General features: G+C 44.8%; 1 protein-coding gene across 1 annotated transcript in view; it reads left to right on the forward strand.

Moving 5' to 3' along the window:
* Window positions 1-2,741: 2,741 nt before the first annotated feature.
* Window positions 2,742-27,908, forward strand: part of LOC141273237 (transient receptor potential cation channel subfamily V member 6-like) — a 78,642-nt gene continuing 53,475 nt past the window's right edge. Inside the window, exons 1-8 of the mRNA XM_073684809.1 lie at window positions 2,742-2,907; window positions 5,175-5,312; window positions 9,469-9,567; window positions 10,202-10,374; window positions 10,551-10,697; window positions 11,361-11,573; window positions 25,764-25,850; window positions 25,964-26,040. Of these exons, the coding sequence (XP_073540910.1) occupies window positions 2,766-2,907; window positions 5,175-5,312; window positions 9,469-9,567; window positions 10,202-10,374; window positions 10,551-10,697; window positions 11,361-11,573; window positions 25,764-25,850; window positions 25,964-26,040 (1,076 nt within the window). The 5' untranslated portion in view covers window positions 2,742-2,765. The remainder of the gene's footprint in view (window positions 2,908-5,174; window positions 5,313-9,468; window positions 9,568-10,201; window positions 10,375-10,550; window positions 10,698-11,360; window positions 11,574-25,763; window positions 25,851-25,963; window positions 26,041-27,908) is intronic.

Consider the following 27,908-nt stretch of genomic DNA (forward strand, 5'->3'; position numbering starts at 1 on the left):
GATGTATTTTAATGCACACCTGAAACACACTGCTTCTTTCTGTAGCATCATGGGAAAGTCTAAAGAAATCGGGAAGAGAATTGTGGGCTTGCACAAGTCAGGCTCATCCTTGGGTACAATTTCAAGATACCCGAAGGTGCCTTTTTCATCTCTACAAACAATTATACGCAAGTACAAACAAGATGGGAATTGTTAGCCATCATACCGCTCAGGAAGGAGACGGGTTCTGTGTCCCAGAGATGAACGTGCTTTAGTTCTTGGGCTTCCAAGCTTTTTCCTTTTTCCTCCAAACGTAAGGATGGTCATTATGCCAAAAAAGTTCAATTTTAGTTTCATCAGACCACAGGACATGCCTCTAAAAATTAAGGTCTTTGTTCCTGTGTGTATTTGCAAACATTAATCTGGCTTTTTATGTTTCTTTTGGAGTAATGGCTTCTTCCTGGCAGAGTGGCCTTTCAGCCCATGTTGATAGTGTACTCGTTTCACTGTGGATATTGACACAATCTTACCAGCTTCCGCCATCATCTTCACAAGGTCTTTTGCTTTTGTCCTTGGGTTGCTATGCACACGTCGGACCAAAGCGCGTTCATCTCTGGGTCACAGAGCCTGTCTCCTTCCTGAGCGGTATGATGGCTGGACATTCTCATCTTGTTTGTACTTGCATAGAATTGTTTGTACAGATGAACGAGGCACCTTCAGGCATCTTAAAATTGTACCCAGGGATGAGCCAGACTTTTGCAAGTCCACAATTCTCTTCCGGATATCTTGACTGATTTCTTTAACCTTTCCCATGATACTACACAAAGAAGCTGTGTGTTTCAGGGGTGTCTCTAACTCGGGTTTTTTGGCAACATCTATCAGAAGCTTCCAAACACATGACATCATCATATGGGTAGTCCAGAACTGTTTAAAGGCATATTAATCTTAGTGTAAACTTTTGACTTTGCTTTAAGGCATTTGTATTACTTACTGCATTCTCTCATTATTCTGGCATTTGGCAAATATTAAAAATTATGGTAATCCTAATTGACCTAAAACGGGAAAGGTTTATTCTGATTTCATGTCGGATATGGAGAAAAACATGCAGATGTCTTTTTTATATAGAGTATGTAAACTTAAAATAAATCTGGAGAAAATTAAATCCTGGAAATGGGCTAATTCTTTAATCTGAGCCACATCGTTTCACTATGTCCATAGAATTATCGCCGGCAGATGTATAACAATGGACTGCTTGTGTTGCAGGATTCAGGAATTGCCTCTTTTGTTCTGTGCACAGAGGAATCGCGTTCGAGCTCTTAAGAAGCTTTTGTCCTGTAAAGCCATTAATGCGCTACAGACAGGTAAGACACTGGTGGTGGTCATCTCCTAGATCTCCACCAGCTCTACGCCTGTTTAGTTGTTGTACATGCTAAAATTTATTGTGATTGGCAAACAAATTTTAGGCTCTTCTTCTGGTAGGTTGCAAAGCAGATCATATGACCATTTTAGCTGGACCAAATTACATTAGTGTTGGTCCAACTGGACCGAAATTGATCAGATAAAAGAACCATAAATCTTGGACGTAACATGTAAGGGCTCATACGCATGGTCACATTATACAGTAGCTCCACATCAACTTTAAACTGTGTTAAGAGCATTAATTAGGCACCCAAAAACTTCTTTAGAGTCCTAGACTTTAGGGGTCCCAGCACCAAACATTGAGCTTGTAATTAAACCAAAGCAGTCACTGAATTCTACTTACATGGGCCACACACCATGTGCAAAAAAAAAAATTGAAGTAACGTCATAACTTTGCTCTAACACAACAGGGCCATGCAAATACAATTGTGCCCCTATACTTTGTCCCCAGATAACAGTGCTACACTAAAGTCACTGCAAATAAGAGACACCATCCTCCCCGATAGATTAGTCCTGCCTTATAACTCACAGGCTTATCCTGCCTTTTAACACAGGCCACCAACCTGATGCCGGTACAGATACAGGTAGCAGCATAGGTGTATTTAGTAATTGAGTCTTCAGTGTTGATTGAGTGTTGAATACTCTTTATGTGAGAACATAGGTGGCCAATGCAGCCTCGTTATCGAGTCTCAGATCTGCTTCGCCCCAGTTTTAAGAACCAGCTGGTTTAGGAGGACCAGGAAGACCTGTCTGAATCCCAACCTTAAGCAGAACCAGCGAGGACCGGCTGGTTCCTACCCCTATTCATAGAAGATAAGAAAGAAATTACAATATAATCAGATATGGGATCAAGACTTCATGAATCTGGTGATTTTTTTTTTTTTTTTTTTTCTACTGGCTTTCATTTGAAACTGTAAACAAGTTGGGTATATAAAGGGAGATCTGATATTAGGAGATGAGCGCATCTCGAATGAGATAAGTGTCCAGAATCTGGTCTCCGAGAAATACTGGATGCTGATTCATACAATCGGGGGCTCCTCAGGTCCACCACAGCTGAGTTATTGTTTTAGCTTTTATGTTACTTCTGTGTATTATGTTCTACTGTTTTTGTTTTTGTTTTTTCTTTGACCAATTGTAGAACAATTTTGAAAGTTCGCTATTTTTTTATTTGCATCTTCACTCCAGTGATCTTTAAATCTATTATAAAATAGAAAAATGATCGAAGAATGAAAAATGATCTAACACAAGTTGTATCCTTGAATAAACTTCTCAGCTGGTAGACTACCAGGAATGTCAAGCTCTCGGCATTTATAAAGCCTGCTCTGTTAAATCCCTCTATAACTCGTTCCACCTTCTATGTCCTAACAATGATAAACCTTTCGCTAGGAGCTGTTGGTGAAACCGCGCTACATCTGGCCGTGCTACACGATAATTTGGAGTCTGTGAAGGTTCTGCTTCAACGCGCTCCTGAGCTTGTAAATATGCCCATGACCTCCGACCTTTACAAAGGTGCGTAGTAAATTGTTCTCATTGTCTATTTCCAAAGTACTAACCTATTCCATAACAATGTTAATAGAAAGGGATGTCCTCTCTTTAGAACCTCATCAAAAAGCTAAACCCAAAAGTGGCTACGAGGAGCATCTGGAGGACTTGATTAATTTAGTACGTAGACATCCCTACGATTATATTAGGGTGGTTTTGCTGCTTATAACCGTTACCTATAAGTTTAGAATGCAACCACAATAATTCAAAAGGAATCAATTCATAGTTTCAAAAGGAACTTTAAATTCCTTATTTCTCTTTTGTGGTGGCCCTGCAAGAAATTGAATATTTACTGCCAGGTGTCCTGAAGATAATGGTTGATCACTATGGAGGTTCCAATAGCAAAAAATCTATACTAATTACCATCCAGGAATTCTTTTAGGTAAAAAAGATAGTCCAATATGTATGAATGTGATTTGGTTCTCTCGAGTAACCCACATAATAGCAAGTTGAACATGTAAACCATTTGTAAGGATGGTTCATATCTCAGTTGGTTTATCTCAGATATTCTTCTAAGAATGGATCACATGGCTAACTATCTAATCTCAAGGCATATGGACCATCAATATTTAAATGGTCATTGTTCTTTCAGATAACTTGGTCTCATATATGATAATGGGAAAATGGGAAATCTGCAAATCAATTTATATACAATTTTTTTTTTTGTATTTTACCCCAAAAAAATCACTTTAAAGTTCTGGCCACTAGATGCTTGCCTTCTGTGTAAATTGCTGTCGGGTCTTTGTCCCTCTGCAGGAAGTGGGGGGTCGGGTCTTTGTCCCTCTGCAGGAAGTGGGGGGGTCAGGTCTTTGTCCCTCTGCCCCCGCTCTGCTGTTTGTCGTCAAACTACATACAGAAATAAGAGTGGCAGGGCTTTCATTTCATGGCAGGTAACACATCCTAGGATGTATGGCAAAGGAAGTTAAGATACTGTATCTACAGTGGTGTAAAAAAGTATTTGCCCTCTTCTTGATTTCTTATTCCTTTGTATGTTTCTCACACTTTAAATGTTTCAGATCACAAAACAAATATAAATATTAGACAAAGATAACACAAGTAACCACAAAATGCCGTTTTTAAATGAAGGTCTTTTATTATTAAAGGAAAAATTTAAATCCAAACCTACAGGGTCCTGTGTGAAAGTGATTGCCCCACCCTCTGTAAAACATAAATTAGCTGTGGTTTATCACATCTTTGGGAAGCAGAGTTCAGTTTCCCCAGCCACACACAGGCCTGATTACTGCCACACCTGTCCTCAATCAAGAAATCCCTTAAATAGGACTTGCCTGACAAAGTGAAGTAGACCAAAAGATCCTGAAAAGCTAGACCTCATATTAAAGTATGGCAAACATGCAAAAGGATAAGAAATCAGGAAGGGGGCAAACGCTTTTTCACACCACTGTATAGTACTTGTAGAATGCTAATGAAAAGGAACCACCTGCTCAAAAAAAGAATGGACGTCGAATTACAGACCAGAGCAATTGGGACATTATGTATACATTACGTACAGTATGTGCACTTAATTCAGTTTTGCACATTGTCGAGGGTAAGGAAAGCCCAAGATCATGGTTTCACCTGGGGTACAGGATGGGTATGCTTTAAGTCCCTTCCCAGTTTTTATTTTTTGAAAGACACAATAAAATCAGGACCCTCAAGAGGATTCCACCTTTTACTTGTAACAAAAGAATGATAGCAGTAGAAATCAGGAGCCATATGCTGGCAGCAAAAGATTGCAGAAGGATCCAATCTAATCTGTACCTCCTTTCCTTAGGACACTGGAAGCATTTACGGCACCTACTCTCTTGTCTTATACTAGTTTGCCATGTGCTTTTGGATGTAAGTTGCATAGAATGTTTGAGCAGTTTAGTAGCATTGTCATATATACAGTGGGGTAATTTGAAGCTTCTGGGCCACAATGCAAAATTTCCAAGAGAGTCTCTAACTATCACAGGTCTTTGCTAGTATTTGTTCTTCTCCTATGGCCAAAGAAACCTTGTTTGCCTCCCTAGGCTTCAGGGCCTGGCTATGAATGCAACCTCTTCCCCTATTATAGTTGCGCACCTTGATAAATCCCTGTAAGATGAAGCTGATTGCGTTAGGAAATTTTCAATTTTCCTTCCAATTGTCTCACTGTAGACGCTCCTCAGCTCACGTTAAGCAATATTAAACTTATATGCTAGATATGTACCTGCAATAAATTCCCTAAAACAATATTCTTGCTCTTTGTCTAATAGGTCAGACAGCTTTGCATCTCGCTGTCATGCGACAGAATGTGGCGATTGTTCAGGAGCTGATTAAGTACAAAGCCATCATGAGAACTCCCCGGGCTGTCGGCACTTATTTCCAACTCAAGCCCAATTCCTTCTATTATGGTGAGTAAGGAAACTACTTATCACCTACTCCAAAAAAATTCTCCCATTTTGTGTTATTAGTTCATACCATTTATCCCCACTTGCTAAATGAATGTTACCAAGAAGTAGGGGGTAGATGGAATGGAGTAAGATTGCGGAATCAGACTACAGGGGGCATTGATCTGCATAGAAGCTTTAAACCTAAAACACTACACTTTAAAATCCCAAACTACATGCACCATAAGCAATATTTCTATTCAATTGGCCTTTATTTTTCCCCAAACATAATTCAAAATGGCCTAAAAAAAAAAATAAAAAAGATGCTATACTCATCCTGGCCGATCCCCTTTTCCCAGCTCTTGCACCTATCGGGTCCCATCTTGACACACTAGAAATGTCAGAGCTCCTCTTACTAATCCAGTCTTCCCTCTGGTCACGGTTTTGCTGAGCCTTTATTCCAGTCATTTCCAGTGTGAGATGAGATCAAGAACAGTAAGAATGGGAATGGGGAGATGTTGGAGATTTCTCAAGATGAATTTTGCTTCTTATATTTTAACCAGTTTGATCCCTTAAAAAAAATATTTTTATCCTCCAGGAAAAACCCTTTAAATTGGTTATTTCATAACAATTAACTCAGAAGTTTCAGCTCATCGCTGGTCTTTCATCTTTTGACTTTCCCAGCAAACAGATGATTTTTCTGGGGGTAGCCATGGCCAGCCAGACGTTTCTCTTACACAGATGTAATAATGGACTGTTAAGCTGTGTTCCTACCCCTGATGAGGGCAATCGCGCTATGTGCACAGTGTCATTTGGTTTTACATGTACAGTACATCTTATATGCTGTACATGACTATAACACATTATATAAGGAATGTAAAGTATTAATGTATAATGTGCATAGAATTAGACTTGGAATTGCATGTGTGGCGCCTCCGAGGGTTCAGTTGCCACAGAGGTACTGCATCTCACCCAGAGGTGTGGTATCTCCTTCTCTCAGGTAAGGAAGGAGTACTGCCTGGGACCCTAACACCTGCATCCAACACTACACTGCTCCAGACCAGCAGGAGGGGCAAGATGCGTCGCTTCCCTGCTGAGCCCTGTACCTGGCTGGAGTGGGGGGAATCAAAGTAGGAAGAACCATGTAGTGGGTGTGGGTGGAGGAAGAAGTTCAGGGGAGCATTGAAAGAAGTGATATTAAAGAGAGGGTGGAACATTCTAGAGGGAGTTCTGAGGAGGACAGTGAGAGGAGCAGGAGCTCTGTAGGAGCTCTGCTCAGGAGGAGAACCTAGCCAGAGAGGCCCAAGACTGAAAGAGAAGAGCAGGAGAAAGGCTCCAGGAGTGAAGAAAGGATCCCAGGTGTACGGGCAGTGCTGGAGGCCACCCGTACGCCCAAGTCTACCAGGCGGTGGAGGGATCGGGTCGCAGAGGGGACCGGCCCCTAACTAGTGAGAATTACAAATATTCAGCTAGGAAACCAGAGGCTGCAGTATTTCAGGTACTGCAGCCACAAGTCACATCTGTCTCACAAAGAAAGTGGCCATAGAGGACCCAGGGGACAGAAGATGTCGCCCGGCAAGGTCCGCGGTCACTGGATTGGGAAACTAGGTGTGAGGTGTAGGGAGACGGCCAGAAGGAACACACAGAAGGGGGTCCCGTTATGTACTCCGGAGGTACCTGAGGGTTGGCTGAGCCCCTGCCCGGTGAACACAGCACGACGTGGGAAGTTATGATCTGCAGTTGTAACCAGGAGCCAAGTAAGAACTGTGAGTAAATCCGGAAGACTGCACCCCACTGTCTGTCAATTATTGCTGCTGCGCCATCACACCCTGAACTACACTGCACCACGAGTGCTACTTCCATAACCGCAACATCTACACTGCCCTGGAGCTAAGCTCTACCTGTGGAGAGCTGAACCAACTCTGCTGCATTTACACCAGCTCCAGAGGACCTGCTCCCCAGCAGCTGCTCCATATAGCCGCATACCACAGGTGGTGTCACGAACAGTAAAAAAGGGATATTTACAGGGGAATTAAAGTTCTTATGTACTGTTCGTGACACAGGTGGTGTCACGAACAGTACATAAGAACTTTAATTCCCCTGTAAATATCCCTTTTTTACTGACCGCCCTGGTTCACAGACCGGGTCACCGCCACTGTGACATCTCCCCTAGCAACGACCGGCCCGGCACCGAGTACCCCACGGCCCAGGGGGTGCGTCACATGCATGAGGTTCATATAGTAAAGTGGCTTAGCTATGGTATAGGACATTATATAAGGACAATAGGTTTAGTCTACAGGATATGATATAGTTAATGATAGAACTAGCCCAGTGGCGACTAGTGTTAATGAAAAGTGGGCACTTCCTGGTAGTGAGAGAGAGATGGGGAAGTGCAGTCACAAGATCAAGTTCAGATGTGACTCGCCCCCTGGGCCGTGGGGCACTCGGATCCGGGCAATAGGGAGACGATGGGGGTAGTAGTGGCGACCCGGTTCCGTGGCTCAGGGTGGTCAGGCCAATGGTAGTCTGCTATGTTCTGCTGATAATGTCCGACTACGCCACCCGTGGATTTGCGGTTATTAGGAACCGCCACTGCATGCAGACCGCTGGGGCTGATGAGGTGTGCAGCTAGGGTAGTGTGACTCCCCACGGGAAGAGTGCGGCCCCAGGGCAGTATAGTGGATGTTGGGAGTGATGGTAGTGAGAGTCCCAGTGCTGATAGTGCTGGAGGAGCAAGGAGCACACAGACAACAGGTTGCAGTCCAGGGTCTTTACTAAACAAGAAAACTGACCCACAAACAGTCCCAGCTAGGAGGGGACCTGGATGTCTGAGAGCAACGGGGAAATTGGCCCTGGTCAGGGTGAGGGTGTAGGCCTATCGTGCTTTCTGCGCTCCTTCTGGCTATCTCCTCTTTATAGGGTAACAGCCCACGTTTCCAAGCTTTCTGTGTATTCTCGCCTGTATGGCCTGCGACGTGGGTTCCTTTCTGCTCCCAGCCTTGTACGGCTTTACTGGTCCCTTCGGTTGTGGCAGGGCCTCCAGGCTTCTTAGGCCAAGGAATGTACAGTCCCTTGCGGACTGGTTCTCTGCTGGGGATGTGGAATCCTTCCAGCCTCAGACACCAAAGTCTGGTAGAATTAAGTCTTTTCTCTGCCAAGACAGGCTCTCTTCGCCTCTTGTCTCTGGCTTGTGGCTCTCCTCCTGCCACACTTCCTCTTAGGTTACAATGCAACTTTCTGTCCCTGCTCCACTCTGGGACACGTCTCAGAGCTGAGACAGGCAATCCAGTTCTCTCTAACCCTGCCCTCAGTACCAGCTTTTATAGGGGCAGCCAGCTCCCCCTACTGGCCTGAGACAGGAGGCATTGCATGCTAATGTTCCCCTGACCAGAGAACCTCCCCCTTGGTCTCAGACACAGCTTTATTACACTTTGTGGCATCCAGGTCAGGGTGACACAGATGCAGTGGGCTGCTAGGGGCAGCAGGTACCAGTCGTTCAAGGCAGTGGGAGGCCGTACTGAAATCCCTGTGGACATTCCTGCAACATTCAGAGCCTAGGGTTTGGGTCAGGTGCCAAGGAAAGGATCAAGTTTTCTGACTGATAAAAGTTTTGTGGATGTGGAACCGCTTGAAGGCCAGGTGTTCGATCCTGGGTGCAATACTGAAGTGGACAGGAAATTCCAGAGGCTGACTGAGCCAGTGGGCTTGGGGATAGTCCAGGATGAACGAGTGGTATAGCTGATGATGCTTTGTACTAAGGAGGTAAGAAACATGAAATGATGCGCCCTATCCCACATGTCACAACATGATGGACTTAAACGTTTGCTTGTTGCAATGAACTTGGTGTCCCTTGAATTGTGTGTCGTGGCTCCTGAGGATGGAAGCCTGGAGGCAGTGGAGACCTGCGGCCTACAAGTGAGTGTAATGCACCCCACACCTGACATGACACTGGGACTGGGACACTGTTTTCCTGTAAAGTGCCAGAGCATAACCGGACAGTAGCTACCATCATGACTACCGCTCATGGCCACTTTACACAAATACACACGGTTCATGTAATACATGGACAGATTGAGTCCTCCAAAGTGGAGACTGGTCTTGTACAAAGCCAGTTAGCTCTGGCTCATGAAGATAAGTCCACTGGATCTGATGTAAGATCTAGCTGCTTTTCTCATTGCAGGAGAGCACATTCTTTCGTTTGCCGCATGTGTGGGTAATGCGGAGCTGGTGCGGCTGATATTGCTACATGGAGCTAATGCTGAGGCCAAGGATTCCCACGGTGAGTAATTTACACATAAAAACAAGTTTACATGTATGTAGATGTTTGGCTCTTCTTAAGAAGACCATCCATGTATGGAATGTTGTTGGCAATGATCTTTTGGGGGGGGCTTCAAGAAAGAATAACAACTTGTAAGCCAGTTTCCAGCCCTTTACTGAGGCTTGTGACCCGATCATTAACAAAGTGAAGCATTCATCTTCAGATAACAGTTTGAGTCCTTTCCATCATTAGTGTGTAACAGGATTTTGCTAGATGATTAATTAGCCCATCAAGCAACTTTGGGTTGAGGTCTTCTCAACTAATGGAGATCACCTAAGTATTAGTAGTGTTTCATGGCAAATTAGCTACCTCCCAATTAGAATATTGCTAGTGCAATCTATTGAAGTTAGCACGCTATTAGCCAAGCCAGAAACCTATATACAGACAGCTGTTATGAGTTCTTCCCCCTCAGTAGTGTAGAACATGGTTGGGCTGCCCGAATGAGATGCCTCAGACACTGTTTTGGGGACTGACTTTTTTCTGCATTTATTGCATCAGAAAATTGCTCGATTTTTAAAATTATTTTTGACTGTAACCAAGAAAATTCATTAGTTGTGAGGTTGGCACCATTTTCATATATTCTTCTTCTCTCCAGGAAATACCATCCTCCACATCCTGACACTACAGTCAAACAAGATGTCTGCCTGTCAGATGTATGATCTTATCGTGAGCCATCACAAGGAGAACTATGGTCCAGGGCTTGAGGAGATACACAATAATGATGATCTAACCCCATTAAAAATGGCAGCTGTGGAAGGTAACACTGTGGTATGTATGCAAAAGAGATTACATCCAGTTGGTATATTTTAGGAAATTGTCAAATTGTCCATATTAGACTCCCGTTGGATCATGCGACTTAGAATTAAAAGTGAATTGTGCTGTGTTCAAATTATTTTCCACTTTTACACAATGCATTCATTTTCTATGCTCCTCAATTTCATCAGATGTTCCAGCACTTGGTACAAAAAAGAAGACAACTACAGTGGACGTTTGGCCCTATTAGTTGTTATCTCTATGACCTAACTGAGATAGACACGTGGGAAGATCATCACTCTGTACTGGATTTGGTGGTTTCTGGGAAAAAAAGAGAGGTGTGTGTGTGTAGATAATGTAATCTATAAGTAGAAATTAAAGTGTATTGTGGTGCCTGGTTTCCAAAGGATTGGTGCCACACGAGAAGTCCTAAAGTCTGTGCAATATCTCTACAGGTTAATATTAAGAATTACACAAAACCTATGTGTAAAGACCTCACACACCTTGGATAAAAGTCGGCCAAACCTGACAATTTCAGCAGTAATGCTCAAGCATCTAATGTGTATGTGATTCTCCCAACCATTGGGGAACATAAGGAATAAGGCTGTTGGAATTCAATTGCTCAATCCTTTCGTTCGGCCGGGAAATAAACCACTGGCAGATGATTACCCATAATCATAAAGGTTGATGTCACTTTAACTCCAACACAGCTTTAATAATGTCAAAGAACTTGAAAGGGGTTGGATACAGTAGTAGGGAGATGTAAGAATTGTCACTCATATCATTTCAGGGCAATTGGAGACATTGTAGGAATTTTGCATCTAATATTTTGGGAAAACTCAACAAATCTGGCAAATTTTAATTTCAAAACATTCACTCATCTTTACCTTTTTAAGTAATGAAATAGATGTTTCAAAGAGATTAAACTTTTTGAAGCTTCATACTTGATTAGCTGGAACCCTTATAGCATAGTCTTCATTAAAAACTTTTTTTCTTTTCAGGCACAACGGATATTGGACTTGTCTCCAGTAAAAGAACTAGTCAACACAAAGTGGCGGAGGTTCGGACGGCCGTATTTCTGGAGTTTGACTGTTCTTTACATTCTGTACATGACCATTGTGTCTCTAAGTTGTGCTAACAGACCTCTTAAACCAAGACCAGACAACAGTACCGATCCCAGGGACATCACTATTATGGTGCAGAAGACCCTAAATGTGAGACTCCTACATACAGTTATTATTGTTTTTCCACAAACTCCAATTAGAAACCATTATATGTTTTGTACATGCATACATATATACACATACGTGTATGTGTATAAAAAAAAAGTGAAAAAAATATATATCTCAATATATAATTATTCCTTTTTATTTACATTTGCTATAAATGTGGATAGAGCAGAAAAATCAGAATATGCAAAATCATTCTAAAAGAAATAAAGTAAAGGATTTATAATTTAATTTATAACTTACATTGTGGGAAAAATGTATTGTTGTCTTATTACTATGCATGATAGGACATGGTGACAATATATGAAAAGTTGCTAATTCTGGTTGCTTTTCTCACCCAGTGTTGAGGTCACAATGCAGATTTCCTGCCCAGGAGGGAGGATCATACATAAGGGTTGTTGAGTTTCTTGTGACTTCAGTGCTGGTCACATGTAAATATTTCTATACAGAAATTCCTTGGTGATTGACATGTTGACTGTAGGCAACAAAATGTAGATTAACATTAACAGATTTTAAGTGTATTCTATACATGTCAAATCTGGCTTTGTAAAAGAGATTAGTTACTTACCGGTAACGGGATTTCTCAGAGACCATGACAGCACCACAGGAGAGGGAATCCGCCCACCAAGGACAGGAAACCTACAGGCTTAAAAGGGGGCGGCCCTCCCTCTCGCCTCAGTTTGGATTACAGAGCATTGAGAGGACCGCCCGGTTAGTAGACATAGCAACATAATAATGAAACAAACAGTATACACATTTTCTTACAACACCAATGTGTGAGAATAAAGATTGAAAACAGATAAGAAGTCCTCCCAAAAGGGGTGAAGGGAGGGAATATAAGGGTGCTGTCATGGTCTCCGAGAGATCCCGTTACCGGTAAGTAACAAATCTCTTTATTCGTCGACCATGACAGGACCACGAGAGAATTGCAGAGATGAAGATTCTAGGGAGGGACCACGGCTTGGAGCACCCTTCTCCCAAATGTGAGGTCAGACGAAGTCCTCTCAATTAGAGATGAGCGTTGTTCTACTCGAACTGTTCGCCAATCTCAAATTCGAGCTGTTTTGGGCGGTGTTCGAGCCGTTCGGCGAACACGAACAATTTCCATTTTTTTTTCTCTTTCCCGCATTTACAGTGGGGAGGTGCAATCTGTCAGCCTATCAGCAGCGCACACACGGAGCGAAGTGCTTTTTTTCACACAAGCAAGGGCATGTGTCATTGGCAGTGTATGTCACATGTCCTTGCCCTATAAGACCAAGCCATTTTCCCCGTCGCCACCATTTTCTCACTGCTGCAGCTGCGTGTTAGACGGCAGCGCTGTTGCTGTGTGCGCTATACCTTGTTAATTTCAAGCCAATTTTCGCACAAATCTACAGATAGCTTGGGAGTAGGGAATAGTTGTGATTGCAGTCCTTTTAAGGACTAGGTTACAGCATTTCCTACGACTTTTATCAGGGAGGTCTGTGCTCTTAAATAGATAGGTTGTGGGAGTAAAGACTAATTGTAATTGGAGTCCTTTTCAGGACTAGGTTACATGAGTTCCTATCAGTTTTTGCCAGGCAGGTCTGTGCCAGTGCTGTGCAAGTTTTTTTCACAGCATTTGGCTGAATCTAGCAAAGCTAATCCTTTTTGGCCTATTGCAGAGTGTGTTAGTCAGTGGAGTAGCCTATCTGTGTTGCAAGATATACCACCTGTGTATAGAATACCAATTTTTTTACTGCACCTAGTGAAGTAAAATCTTTTGGGCATAGCATCATTCTATTAATCCATCTATACTGACCTCCATCAGGTTGCAAACTGAATATAATTTTTTTCTGCATCTAGCTCTGAAAAAATATTGGGCTTCTAGCTGTGTGTGGGTCTTGTTCTATTAATCCATCTATACTGACCTCCATCAGGTTGCAAACTGAATATATTTTTTCTGCATCTACCTCTGAAAAAATATTGGGCTTCTAGCTGTGTGTGGGTCTTGTTCTATTAATCCATCTATACTGACCTCCATCAGGTTGCAAACTGAATATAATTTTTTTCTGCATCTAGCTCTGAAAAAATATTTGGCCTTCTAGTAGTGTGTCGGACTTTCTCAATTAGTCCATCTATACTGACCTCCATCAGGTTGCAAATTAAAAATAATTTTTATCTGCATCTACAGTACCTCTGAAAAAATATTGGGCTTCCAGCTGTGTGTGGGACTTGTTGTATTAGTCCATCTATACTGACATCCATCAGGTTGCAAACTAAATGTATTTTTTTCTGCATCTACCTCTGAAAAAATATTGGGCTTCTAGCTGTGTGTGGGACTTGTTGTATTAGTCCATCTATACTGACCTCCATCAGGTTGCAAATTCAAAATAATTTTTTTCTGCATCTAACCCAGCCAATAGTTTTGGCCTAATACCACAGTTTGGTCACTCAGCTCTGCTCGGTTACCATCCATTGTTTTTTTGTGCAAACAACTCCAGAGTTGTGAATTAGTTAACCACCAAAATGAGTGGAAAAAGGCCTGCTGCTGGTGGAAAGGGGAATAGGCGTGTTGGGAAGGGGAAAAAAGGTTGTGTCCGTGGGGTAGGTGTTAAAGCAACAGTAACATCTGCAGAAGAAAGACCATCTTCCAGCCAAACTAAAATGTCTACTTCTTTTAGCAGACAATGTGATAAGATCCCTTTCTTACGGCCACGCCAATCGCTACAAATTCCAGATGAGGCACAAAAACAGCAGGTGCTTCAACGGATATCAAGTGCTCCTTTAAGTGGGCTCTCCTCCACATCAACTTCAACATCACAAATACTCCAGTCCTCAAAGGTGTCACCCAAATCGCACTTGCTTCCTCACAGCTCCCAAATCTCCAGCTGCCCGTCTGAGTATGAGGTAGAACAGATGGTTGAGTCTGCAGAGCTGTTTACTCATACTATAGCCTGGGAATCAGAGGTCGACTCCAGCGCTTCTGTGAATCCAGACGAGGAAATGATCTGCACTGATGCCCAGAATCTTTATGAGTCGGATCCAGGACCAGACGCAGAAGGTTCTGACCATAATGTAGACCCTCATTCCCAAACTGTAACTCCTGTTGGTGGAGACAATGAGGAAGACGATGATAAGACTCAAATACCTGATTGGAGCGACAACTTTAGTTTTTTGTCAGGGCAGGAACAGGTTGGCTCTGAGGACGACGGGTGTGATAACACACAGGGTGATGATGATGAGGTTGGAGATCCCACTTACTGTCAACCCACAGTCAGCCAAGAGATGAGGTCAGCAGAGGAGGTGGAGGAAGATGCTAGTGACGACGAGGTCAGGTTGCGCCTTCCTGGACAGAGACGTAGTACTGGAAGCACGTCAACAACTGCATCCTCAAACACAACTCTGCCTCTCACCACAAGTCGTGGTGGCTCTTCAGGTCGCATGGGTGCTAAGCCTTGCATAGCCTGGGCATTTTTTCAGATCGATAAAGATGACCCAACTCGTGTTATCTGTAACATTTGTCAGCAAAAGCTAAGTAGAGGCCAAAAAATACATAGTTTGAGTACTTCATGCATGAACCGGCACATGGACATGAAGCATAAGTTGCAGTGGGAAGCTCAGTGTGCTACAATGCGGCCTAGCCGGCCGGGCCAACCACCGTCTGCCATATCTTGTGCATCTGCGGCCTCTTCATCCTCTGTGACTGGGGGGACAGCAGTCACACCTGTTTTGGGGCGCAGACCTGCCACCTCTTTACCCGCAACAGCCAGCGTGATTGGCAGGTCATCATTTTCTTTGGAGGTGGGAACACCAGCTGGTGTTGAGCGCTGTCCGACATCGATAGCACCACCTTTGGATCAAGGCAACCTAACATGTCCGCCTGCATCTTCCTCACAGACCGGCAGTTTGCCGGGGACACCCTTATCAACCCCGTCTAAGCACAATAGCCAGCCCTCGGTCCCTCAGATGTGGACAAGTAAAAGACCATTTCCTCCTAGCCATGAGAAAGCTAAGAGGTTGAATTTCACCATCTGCAAGCTCTTGGCTACAGAAATGCTGCCTTTCCGCCTGGTGGACACAGAGGATTTTCGAGACCTTATGTCCGTCGCAGTGCCCCAGTACCAGATGCCCAGTCGGCACTACTTCTCAAAGAAAGGTGTGCCTGCGCTCCACCAGCATGTCGCACACAACATCACCGCTTCTTTGAGAAACTGTGTGTGTGACAGGGTGCATTTCACCACAGACACTTGGACGAGTAGGCATGGACAGGGGCGTTACATGTCGCTGACTGGGCACTGGGTAACTATGGTGACAGCAGGACAAGGGGCTGCTGTCCAAGTCTTGCCATCCCCACGAGTTGTGCGTCAATCCTCTTTATGTCAAAGTTCCTCCACTGCTTCTGCCTCCTCAACCTCCTCTCGGTCTTCCACCTGCACCCAAAGCCTGTCTGGTCATGCCACAAGCTTTCTAACTGCGCAGACGGGATCCTGCACACCTCCTTACTATGCTGGCAGTAGGGCTCAACGTCATCAGGCGGTTTTTACATTGAAATGTCTGGGAAATGTGAGTCACACAGCTGAGGAGTTGTGGTCAGCTCTGGAGAACCAATTTCATGAATGGTTGTCTCCACTGGACCTGAAACCAGGGAAGGCCGTGTGCGACAATGCTGCAAACCTGGGTGCGGCCCTTCGCCGGGGCAATGTCACACACGTGCCTTGTATGGCTCACGTGTTGAACCTGGTTGTCCAGCAATTTTTAGCCCACTATCCCAGACTAGATGGCCTTCTGCAGAGGGCACGGTCGCTGTGTGCTCACTTCCGCCGTTTGCATCCCGCAGCTCAGCGACTTACATCTCTACAGAAGTCGTTGGGCCTGCCACTTCACCGGCTAAAATGCGATGTGCCTACCCAGTGGAATTCAACTCTGCACATGTTGCAGCGACTGTGGCAGCACCGACAAGCCCTGGTGCAATACGTTCTGACGTATAGCCTGGGCCAACGAGATTCAGAGGTGGGGCAAATCACGCTGGAGGAGTGGTCTCAGATCAGGGACCTATGCACCCTTCTGCACAGTTTTGAAATGGCGACGAAGATGTTTAGTGCTGACGATGCCATTATCAGCATGACTATTCCGGTGATTTACATGCTGGAGCACATGTTAAACAGAATTCGGAGTCAGGTGGTGGCACAAGAGGAGGTGGAGGAAGTAGAGGAGGAGGAGTTGTATGCGGAAGGGCTAACATCTGCAAGGTCCAGACGGTCGGCAGCACCAAGGCGGCAGGCATGTGAGGGTGGGGGAGATGGTTTTACCAGGGCGCATGGTAGCAGCCAAACTAGTGAGGAAGGTGCAGGAGCCCAGGAAGAAGTGGAGGACGAACTGATGGAAGACTCCTCAGATGAGGGAGACCTTGATCACATTTCTGTTGTGCGAGGTTGGGGGGAGAGGACAGAGGAAGGAAGCATGATTGTTACCTCGCCACCAACACAACAGGGACTTGGTGCTCCTGGATGCGCAACACACATGAGTGCCTTCTTGCTGCACTACCTGCAACATGACCCTCGAATTGTGAGAATTAGAAATAATCCTGACTACTGGGTTGCCACACTGTTAGATCCCCGGTACAAAAGTAAATTTGCAGAAATTATTCCTGCCATAGAAAGGGATGCACGCATGCAGGAGTATCAGCAGAGACTGTTGCAGAATCTTACATGTGCTTTTCCACAAAATACCAGTGGTGCACGTAGTGAATCTCACAGTTCCAACTTGCCAACCGTGGGACCGTCAAGTGTTCAGCACTCAAACCGTAACAGAACCACAGTATCTGCTGGTAACATCAATTTTGCGGAATCATTTCACCACTTTTTTAGCCCATCCTTTGCAAGGCCACAGGAGACAAGAAGTCTGACACATAGTCAACGCCTAGAGACGATGGTACAGGAGTATCTCCAAGTAAACATTGAAGCCACGACTGTGTCACTGGACCCTTGCTCTTTTTGGGCTTCCAATCTGGATAAATGGCCGGAGCTAGCCACTTACGCCTTGGAGATCTTGTCATGCCCCGCAGCCAGCATTCTGTCTGAACGTGTGTTCAGCGCTGCTGGTGGTGTGCTGACAGATAAGCGCACGCGGCTCTCCACTGATAATGTAGACAGACTCACGTTCATAAAGATGAACAAATCATGGATCCGAAACGACTTTTCTACCCCTGTGTCATCCTGGGGAGAGTAAAAGCTTGATGATTGGTTAAAATCACCCTACCAACTGTTTTAAGCTTTCAAATTACTAATCATGTTTATCTGTATCTTGACTGGAAAATAATTTGGGCTTTGTAGCAGTGTGCAGCACTGATCCTATTAGGCCATCTATACTAAAGCTTCACCAGATTTAAAATTAAAAATAATTTTTAGCTGCATCTAGCCCGGAAAATAATTTTGGGGCTCCGAGATGCGCAAGACACATAAGTGCCTTCTTGCTGCACTACCTGCAGCATGACCCTCATATTGTCAGAATTCGAAGTAATCATGACTACTGGGTTGCCACACTCTTAGATCCCCCAAACTTTTCGATCAAACTTTTCATTTTAATAAAGACCAAAAAAATGGTCATTTTTGAAACTATAAGCATTAGCAGGTTGTTAGAAACTGAAATCAAACAGTTTTCAACTCAAAACTTTATTCTAGGTGATGTTACATTTTCACATAGGACCCCTTGTTCGAAAGGAGCTTCTGAACTCTCTCGTCCATTGAATTTGTCAGGTTTTTGATGGTTTCTGCTTCAATTGTTTTGCATGAGGACAGAATACCCTCCCAGAGCTGTTGCTTAGATGTGAACTGCTTCCCGCCATCATAGACACTCCTTTTAATGATGCTCCAAAGGTTCTGAATGGGGTAGAGGTCAGGGGAGCATGGGGGTCACACCATAAGTTTGTCCCCTTTTATGCCCATATCAGCCAGAGATGCAGATGTTTTATGTGCAGCATGAGATGGTGCATTATCATGCAGAAAAATGATCTTGCTGTGAAATACACGGTTCTTCTTCTTGAACCATGGCAGGAAGTGCTGTTTGAGAAAATCCACATACATTATGGAGTTCATCTTTAGCACCTTCAGGGATCCTAAAGGGGCCGACAATCTCTCTCCCCATGATTCCAGCCCAAAACATTACTCCACCTCCTCCTTGTTGGCGCTGTAGCCGTGTTTGCGTGGGGTGTCCATCAACCAGCCATCCTCCACTCCATCCATCTGGACCATCGAGCGCTGCACGGCACTCATCCGTGAACAAAACAGTTTTGAAATCAGTCTTCATGTAATGTTTGGCCCACTGGAGCCGTTTCTGCTTGTGTGAAGTGGATAGAGGAGGTCGACAGGATGGCATATGCACAGCTGCAAACCTCTGAAGGACCCTGCATCTTGTTGTTCGGGGGATGTTGGAGGCACAAGCAGCTTCAAAAACTTGTCTGCTGCTATGACAAGGCTTTTTTGCCGCTGCTCTTTCAACCTGACGTAATTGCCTGTAGGAAAGAGTCCTCAATTAGCCCTTATCAGCACGCACACGTGTGTACTGTGAATCAGCTACATACTTCTTGATTGCCAAGACACTTCATCCTGATCATCGCACAATGTTGATTGTAGTCATGCCTTGACCTAAACACTCCACAATTTGTTGCTTCTCAGCAGCCGACACATCCTTTTTCTTTCCCATTTTGGCAGAAAATGTAGGCTGCTTAATAATGTGAGAGAGCCTTCTTAAGTAGTCTTGCCTTTCATTGGACACACCTGCCAAACTAATTAGCACAGGTGTCTGCAATTGCTTACAGTGATATAAAGAGCCCTGACACACATCACCATCAATGAGTTTAACTGACAAACAAACAAATTCTTCCCTTATCACTCCTAAACACTTTTTGCATAATAATTTGGAACGCAGTGTACATGTGCTTTTCCACAAAACACCAGCGGTTCACGTAGTGAATCTTACAGTTCTAACTTGCCAACCGTGGTCTGTATGGAGTTGTTCAATAAAGGGCCCAAAATTAAGATAACATAGATGGGAGAGGTCTCTATGAATAGGAATTCCTAAGTATTTGATACCCTGTGAGGGACAGGCAAAGGGAAAGTTGGACTGGATGGAATCCTATATGGATTTGGGGAGGGAGACATCGAGGGCCTCAGACTTCGCTGCATTGATTTTAAAATTTGACCATGTAACAAAGTGATCTATTTCAGCCATAACAGCAGGGATGGATATATGTGATTGAGTGATATATACTAGGACATCATCAGCAAATAGAGAGCACTTGTACTCGGTGCCTCCCACCTCAATCCACCTAATATTGGGGTTATGGCGAATTGATGAGAGCAGGTGCTCCGTCACTAGGATGTATAAGAGAGGGGACAGAGGACATCCCTGCCTTGTCCCATTGGTGATTGTGAAACGTGATGAAAATGTTCTGACGCACCCCCTGGGCCTTGGGACACCCGGAGCCGGACCCTTTTTGGTGGATGCTGGTGGTTGTAGTCTTCGTGGCGGCGACCCGGTTCCGTGGCTCAGGGCGGTCAAACCAGTGGCGGAACTATTTATGTGGTTTTGATGTTTAAATGTCCGACTACGCCACCCGTGGATTGCGGTCAGAGTGAACCGCTGCTACAGGGCAGACCGCTGAGGCTGGTGTTGTGGGTGCAGCAGAGCGTAGCATAACTCCCCATGGGAGGAGTATAGCCTCAGGGCAGTGTATGCGGAGGATGGGGGTGATGGTGCAGGGCAGCAGCAGTAACGACACGGAGTCAGTGATGCAGTCCAGGGCCTTTACTCACAGTTCTTATTATCCAGACCACGTCTGCAGGTAACGGCTGCCCACGTCGTACTGTGCTCACCAGGTGAGGGGCTCAGACAACTCCCAGATAACTTTGGAGCACTTCACATGACCCCCTTTGTGTGTCCTTTGTCTGGCCTTTCTTACCAACCCTTCTGTCCGGCAGCCTCGGGCCTCCTCTTGGTAAACTTGGCGCCAGTATCCCTGACCCTATGTGGTGCCTTCCTAGCGGGTGTAGCGAGGGGCTGCGCCACATAAAATGTCAGAGCCTCCGGTTTCTAGCTGAGGGTCGTTTCCTGCCTCCACTAGTTCGGGGACCGGTCTCCCCCTTTGGCCTGACCCCTCCACGCAGGTGGATTCGGGCGTGCGGTGGCGACTCGCCCGTCCGCACCCCTGGGATCCCTTCATTCCTCATTCCTGGAGCCTTCTCCGCTCCTCTTCCTTCCTTCTCCCTCTTCCAGGCCTGGGCCTCTGTTACTAGGCCCGCCTCCGGAGCAGAGCTCATGCAGAGCCCCTGCTCCCTGCCACTTCTGCTCAGACTTCTCTGCACTGAACTAAGATGGTGCCCACCTTTTATACTTCCTTCTCAATGCACCCAGGAACTGCTTCCTCCCTGCTCCTGCACTACAGGGTTCCCCTTCCTCAGTGATCCCTCCCCCCACTCCAGCCAGGGACAGGGACTGTCGTGCCCATCTCAGGGGCATATCGGTCGCCCTGCCCCACGGCAATGTGGTGTAATGCATGCAGGTGTCGGGTCCTGATCCACACTCCATCCTTACCTGAGAGTGAGATATCACACCTCTGGGTGAGGTGCAATACGTCTGTAGCAACCGAGCCCTCAGGGTGCTACAGTTCCATTTATCTTCAGCCTAGGTGACGTATTGCGATACAGGGCCGTGATTTTGGCTATAAAAGGGTCCCCTAGACCTCTACCCCAAGCTTTTTAAGAGAATCATATATGGCGTGCCAGAAGACTCTATGGAATGCTTTCTCAGCATCCAACGAGAGTATCTAATTACAAATTTTTAACTGCATCTAGCCCAGGAAATACTTTGTGCCTAGTAGCAGTGTCTGCTAGTCAGCGGATTATCCCGGCTGTTAAGCAAGCTACACCACCTGTAGTTTAGACACTTAATTTTTTCAAAGGAAATGATTCGGGACCATGGGATACTTAGTGAAGAGCATCAGGAGGCACCCCAAGGCATAGGGGCTGGGACTGGCAGTAGGATGCCTTGCGGTGGACAGCCGAGCTCGATCCTTATAAAAGCTTTTTAACTGCAGCAGCTTTAGTGGACGCTACGGGAGCTGGAATTACGCGGCTGCTGGCATGAGACTTGCCCTCCAATAGATCCTTGTAAATGGATTTAAAGTGTATTCATTCAAATTAGAGAGACAATTTAAATTAAAAAGCTTAGAGCTGCCTCCACCACAGGGGGGCTCGCTCGACCCACCAGCGGACAGGCACCAGTAATGGGAGAGGTGGGCTGGCCGTCAGGGTTCACCGTGGCTCTGGCACAAACCCGGCGACACGGAGGTGGCACGGGCAGGAGCGGACTGAACGTGTCGGCTTCTCACTTTTTGGATTTTAGAAGGGCATGACATGCCTATATCTGTCTCCCCCCTCCTTTTACTCCTCCACCTCTTTTATTTTCGCATGACTATATGAACTTGTCACTTTTCCATGTGTTAGTTATGTCTTCTGAGCAGTTTGTCAGCTTTTGGACACCTTTGAAGGTGTTTTCTATGTGTTTCTATGTGTTTTTGTTTGCCTGCCATTGGTTTTAATGGTGTTCGAAGGTGTTCGACGAACAGTTCGGCGAACACACGGGTGTTCGACGAACACACGGGTGTTCGACGAACCGAACCGAACTCGAACACTACGGGGGTGGCTCAACACTACTCTCAATGCTCTGTAATCCAAACTGAGGCGAGAGGGAGGGCCGTCCCCTTTTAAGCCTGTAGGTTTCCTGTCCTTGGTGGCGGATTCCCTCTCTCATGGTGCTGTTATGGTCGACTGATAAAAGTAAGAATAGTGCACCATAGCACTTTGCTATGAAGGAGACCCTTTCATTGTCATTTTACCTTTTTGCAGATTAGTCATGTATATGGGAACTTGGGACCAATATTCCTATAACCAAAAGTATCTGGTTGAATAAGAGATGCACCTAAATATTACACGACAGACAAAGAAAAATGGTGCAACAAAATATCTCACAAGTAGTTCAACTTTATTAAATCTAAAATATTATAACTGATTTTCTTAACCTCTTAATGACTTTTGACGTATATTTTACAGTGCCGGCAAAAAAAATCTTTACAAATTCAACAAAACCACAAAATCTTAACGTTCAAGTGTTTTATTGCGGATATTTCGTTACAATTAGTATTTTAATTAATTAGTATTGATATTTTCATTTTACTAAGCCAGTTTTGCTATTATATAGTTTTTGATTATCCTCCTTCATTGTGTGCACGTAAAGTTTTTTTTTTTTACTGCACAAATGTAAAGATTTTTTGCCGGCGCTGTAGTTTAGTTACACATCTTCCCCCTCACTTAATGGCTGATTTAATCAGCTGTCATTTGCCTTTAACAGCCGCGGGTAGAGTGGCGCTCCACACATGGCCTAATCCGGTTATTAAATCCCATTGCCAGTCACTGACATTTAACACACACTGGCCGAAAGCGCGTCACAAATCCCGCCCATAGTCGCCCCTGTCACATGATCACGGGGTGCCAATGGGTTTTCTTGAAAGCCGGGGATTTGTAGAAGACCACCGTGCCGGTCATTGTGAATATCTTGAACGTTCGTAGCCAGCGTTCATAGGAGATCAACGTGATATTGAAACTATTGAAGTTAGTAAAAATTGTGGGAAGAAAAATCATTCCCCTTAAAAATAAAACCAACAAAAATATACATTTGGTATTGCTGCATTCAAAAATGTCGGATGCTTTTGTAGCGCGGGGCGGTAGCCGCAGGCGAGGCACTCCTCTCTTTTTACACCACAGCGTGCTGCATGAAAGTATGGGCCCTGACTGGGCATGTGGACTTGTGCTGTGTAGGCACCACGCCCGTGCAGGCTGCCTGTAGTCGATGGTGTTGGCTGGCCAGGACCATAGGTTCCACAGTTTAATAAAGGAGCCTGCCATTTAAACAGTCTTTATTTGACAGTGAGGGTGATCAATACGTGAAACAAGTGGCCACAAAAGGTGGTGAGTTCTCCTTCAATGGAAGTCTTCAACAGAGGCTGGACAGGCATCTGTCTGAGATGGTTTAGTGAATCCTGTATTGAGCAGGGCATTGGACATGATGACCCTGGAGGTCTCTTCCAACTGTAACATTCTAGGACCGTGCTGGCGAACCTATGGCACGCGTGCCAGAGGGGGCACGCAGCGCCCTCCCAAAGGATACACATGCCATCGCCTCAGCACTAGCGCTCCTGGACCGGACCCGGTGGGTGAGGAATCGGATTACTAGCTGAAGTGTATTGCAGCGTACAAACTTGCCAGGCCGATGCGCCGCAATACACGCTGCTGTCCAGCAGCTGATGTCAGCGTACACGCGACTGGGCGCATTGCAGTGATGTCATGCGCCCCATTGTTTGGACGCTAAAGTCAGCTGCCAACTTCAGAACACGACGCAGAGCGGGAGAGGAAGGGAGGGAAGTAGGAGTGTTTATTGTTTTTTTTTTTTTTTTTTCTATGCAATGAACAGCGGCACCGGCAGGATGGGGGATATACCACGATGAGGGCGCATATACAATGATGGGGGATATACCAGGATGGGGGCTTATATACACTGATGGGGAATATACCAGGATAGGGGCCCATATACACAGTTGGGGGATATAACAGGATGGGGGCACATATACACTGATGGGGGATATACAGTACCAAGATGGAGGTGCATATATATTGATAGGGGCAGCATATACAAGGATTGGGGAGAATATATCAGGATGGAGGGCATATAAAAGGATGGCGGATATACCAGGATTGGTGGGAGCATATACAAGCATGGGGGCCATATTCATGAATTGGGGCATATACCAGGATGGGTGATATACCTGGGGGGGCATATACAAGGATTGGGGGTAACGTATATACCAGGATGGGGGTGAGCATGTTCTTTACATCTGCAGTCTCATACCCCTGCTCCTGTCTGTGGCTGCTCTATGCTGCCTCCGCCTGCTCTCCGTATGAGTTTTTTTTTCAGAACTAAAACCGCAGTATTTAGTTTAAATTGCCATGTTGGCACTTGATGATAAATAATTTGGTTTTGGGTTGCAGTGAGGGCACTCAACTCTAAAAGGTTCGCCATCACTGTTCTAGGATTTTACGATACTTTTTGAGCGATAACTTGGCAAAGAATATGTACAAGGGATAATGGGTACAAAGTCTTATGGCCATTTCCTTTTCAGTACAAAGAATTTTCCACATACCACATACCATCCTACCTTTTGTAGGTTAATCTAGGGCTTTGCAGGCACACAGTGTTCTTCCTACTATCCTTCCTTTTGTAGGTTACTCCAAGGCTAGTGAGGCACACTGCTTTCTCCTTACTTCACCAACACCCATCTATAACGCTACATTCCAAATCAGCAAGTCTCCTTACTTGCTCTGGGGTTCCACATCCTTTCTTCCTTTACCTTTCGTCCACAACTGGTGCCCTGAAACCCTTACAGTTTGGAACCCCAATAGTCTGTCGTTTTCAGTCCTGCTTCAGTCTATAACCTTTGTGTTACAAGTTATAGGGTGCGTAATCTGTGTCCTCTGCAAGAACGCTTTTCCAGAAGGTCACTGTCTTGTCAGTCCCTTCACTTCAGGATCTCGCTATTCCTCGCATTTGGTCTCCTCTTACCATGGATCACCCTTTGGCAGCACTGCTCATTTATCACGCCAAACTCGAACTATCTGTAAGAAGCAGTCACTTTCCCTAACACTAAGCCACTAGGCTAGTCCCAAACATTAACTCTATCTTACCCTAATGTTAAAGTTCAGTCAACTACTTATCGGTCCCTATATTACCTACCTTATCAACTGTCCTACACTGTACATTATTAACATTGCTTATCTTGTACTATACATGACAACACAATTCACATATAGATATAGAGGTGTGTGCATACATACATGCATACATACATACATACATACACACACACACACACACACACACATACACACATACACGCATGATATAATGCACAGTACACTTGACGCAATTGGGGTCTTCAGGGGTAGGAGTGCTGCAGCACTTTCCACCATCCTTACACTTTCACTATTCTATTCTTTTAACTAATTCAGACATAATAGAATACAGGTATGACTATGTTGACACATGTGATGAAAGTAGAGGTTTCAACCTCCCTTTACTGATGCATGTATAATTTTTTTATTCCAGGAATCTTATGTCACGTCTGAAGATTACCTACGTCTGGCTGGAGAAATTATTAGTGTCATAGGAGCCTTTCTAATCTTTTTACTAAAGGTAAGGACTGGACTTGGTTACATAGTCACTATAACATCATTCTTCATAGTAATTTGTGTATCGCCACTTATTTAAACAATGTAGCTAATTTTAACAAAAAAATATCTCTGTAGATTCCGGACCTGTTTCAGATTCGTGAGGCAAGATATCTGACTCGAGCAGTACAAGGAGGACCATTTACCCTTATTATGTAAGAAGCCCAATGGTATCACAGATATGTTTAATTAGTCATCTTTAGTAGAGATGAGCGTTGTTCTACTCGAACTGTTCGCCAATCTCAAATTCGAGCTGTTTTGGGCGGTGTTCGAGCCGTTCGGTGAACACGAACAATTTGAGAAAAATTCGGCTGTTCGAGGTTATGTTCGATAACTGTTCGTGCACCAAAATCATAACTGGATTTTTTCTCAGTAATGATGAAAATTAATGTTAATACGCAGTTTGAGTGTACAGCGGGGTGGGGGGAGGGGCAGGGGATGGATCTCTGCAGGAACAATGAAGATCTCCATTTTTTTTTTCTCTTTCCCGCATTTGCAGTGGGGAGGTGCAATCTGTCAGCCTATCAGCAACGCACACACGGAGCGAAGTGCTTTTTATCACACAAGCAAGGGCATGTGTCATTGGCAGTGTATGTCACATGTCCTTGCCCTATAAGACCAAGCCATTTTCCCCGTCGCCACCATTTTCTCACTGCTGCAGCTGCGTGTTAGACGGCACCGCTGTTGCTGTGTGCGCTATACCTTGTTAATTTCAAGCCAATTTTCGCACAAATATACAGATAGCTTGGGAGTAGGCAATAGTTGTGATTGCAGTCCTTTTAAGGACTAGGTTACAGCATTTCCTACGACTTTTATCAGGGAGGTCTGTGCTCTTAAATAGATAGGTTGTGGGAGTAAAGACTAATTGTAATTGGAGTCCTTTTCAGGACTAGGTTACATGAGTTCCTATCAGTTTTTGCCAGGCAGGTCTGTGCCAGTGCTGTGCAAGTTTTTTTCACAGCATTTGGCTGAATCTAGCAAAGCTAATCCTTTTTGGCCTATTGCAGAGTGTGTTAGTCAGTGGAGTAGCCCATCTGTGTTGCAAGATATAACACCTGTGTATAGAACACCAATTTTTTTACTGCACCTAGTGAAGTAAAATCTTTTGGGCATAGCATCATTCTATTAGTCCATCTATACTGACCTCCAGCAGGTTGCAAATTGAATATAATTTTTTTCTGCATCTAGCTCTGAAAAAATAGTTGGGCTTCTAGCGGTGTGTGGGACTTGGTCTATTAGTCCATCTATACTGACCTCCATCAGGTTGCAAATTAAAAATAATTTTTTTCTGCATCTAACCCAGCCAATAGTTTTGGCCTAATACCACAGTTTGGCCACTCAGCTCTGCTCGGTTACCATCCATTGTTTTTTTGTGCAAACAACTCCAGAGTTGTGAATTAGTTAACCACCAAAATGAGTGGAAAAAGGCCTGCTGCTGGTGGAAAGGGGAATAGGCGTGTTGGGAAGGGGAAAAAAGGTTGTGTCCGTGGGGTAGGTGTTAAAGCAACAGTAACATCTGCAGAAGAAAGACCATCTTCCAGCCAAACTAAAATGTCTACTTCTTTTAGCGGACAATGTGATAAGATCCCTTTCTTACGGCCACGCCAATCGCTACAAATTCCAGATGAGGCACAAAAACAGCAGGTGCTTCAACGGATATCAAGTGCTCCTTTAAGTGGGCTCTCCTCCACATCAACTTCAACATCACAAATACTCCAGTCCTCAAAGGTGTCACCCAAATCGCACTTGCTTCCTCACAGCTCCCAAATCTCCAGCTGCCCGTCTGAGTATGAGGTAGAACAGATGGTTGAGTCTGCAGAGCTGTTTACTCATACTATAGCCTGGGAATCAGAGGTCGACTCCAGCGCTAATGTGAATCCAGACGAGGAAATGATCTGCACTGATGCCCAGAATCTTTGAGTCGGATCCAGGACCAGACGCAGAAGGTTCTGACCATAATGTAGACCCTCATTCCCAAACTGTAACTCCTGTTGGTGGAGACAATGAGGAAGACGATGATAAG

Source organism: Phyllobates terribilis, unplaced genomic scaffold, assembly GCF_046119375.1.
Source record: "Phyllobates terribilis strain yellow unplaced genomic scaffold, ASM4611937v1 Scaffold_5__5_contigs__length_657084704, whole genome shotgun sequence".
In the NCBI taxonomy this organism is placed as follows: domain Eukaryota; kingdom Metazoa; phylum Chordata; class Amphibia; order Anura; family Dendrobatidae; genus Phyllobates; species Phyllobates terribilis.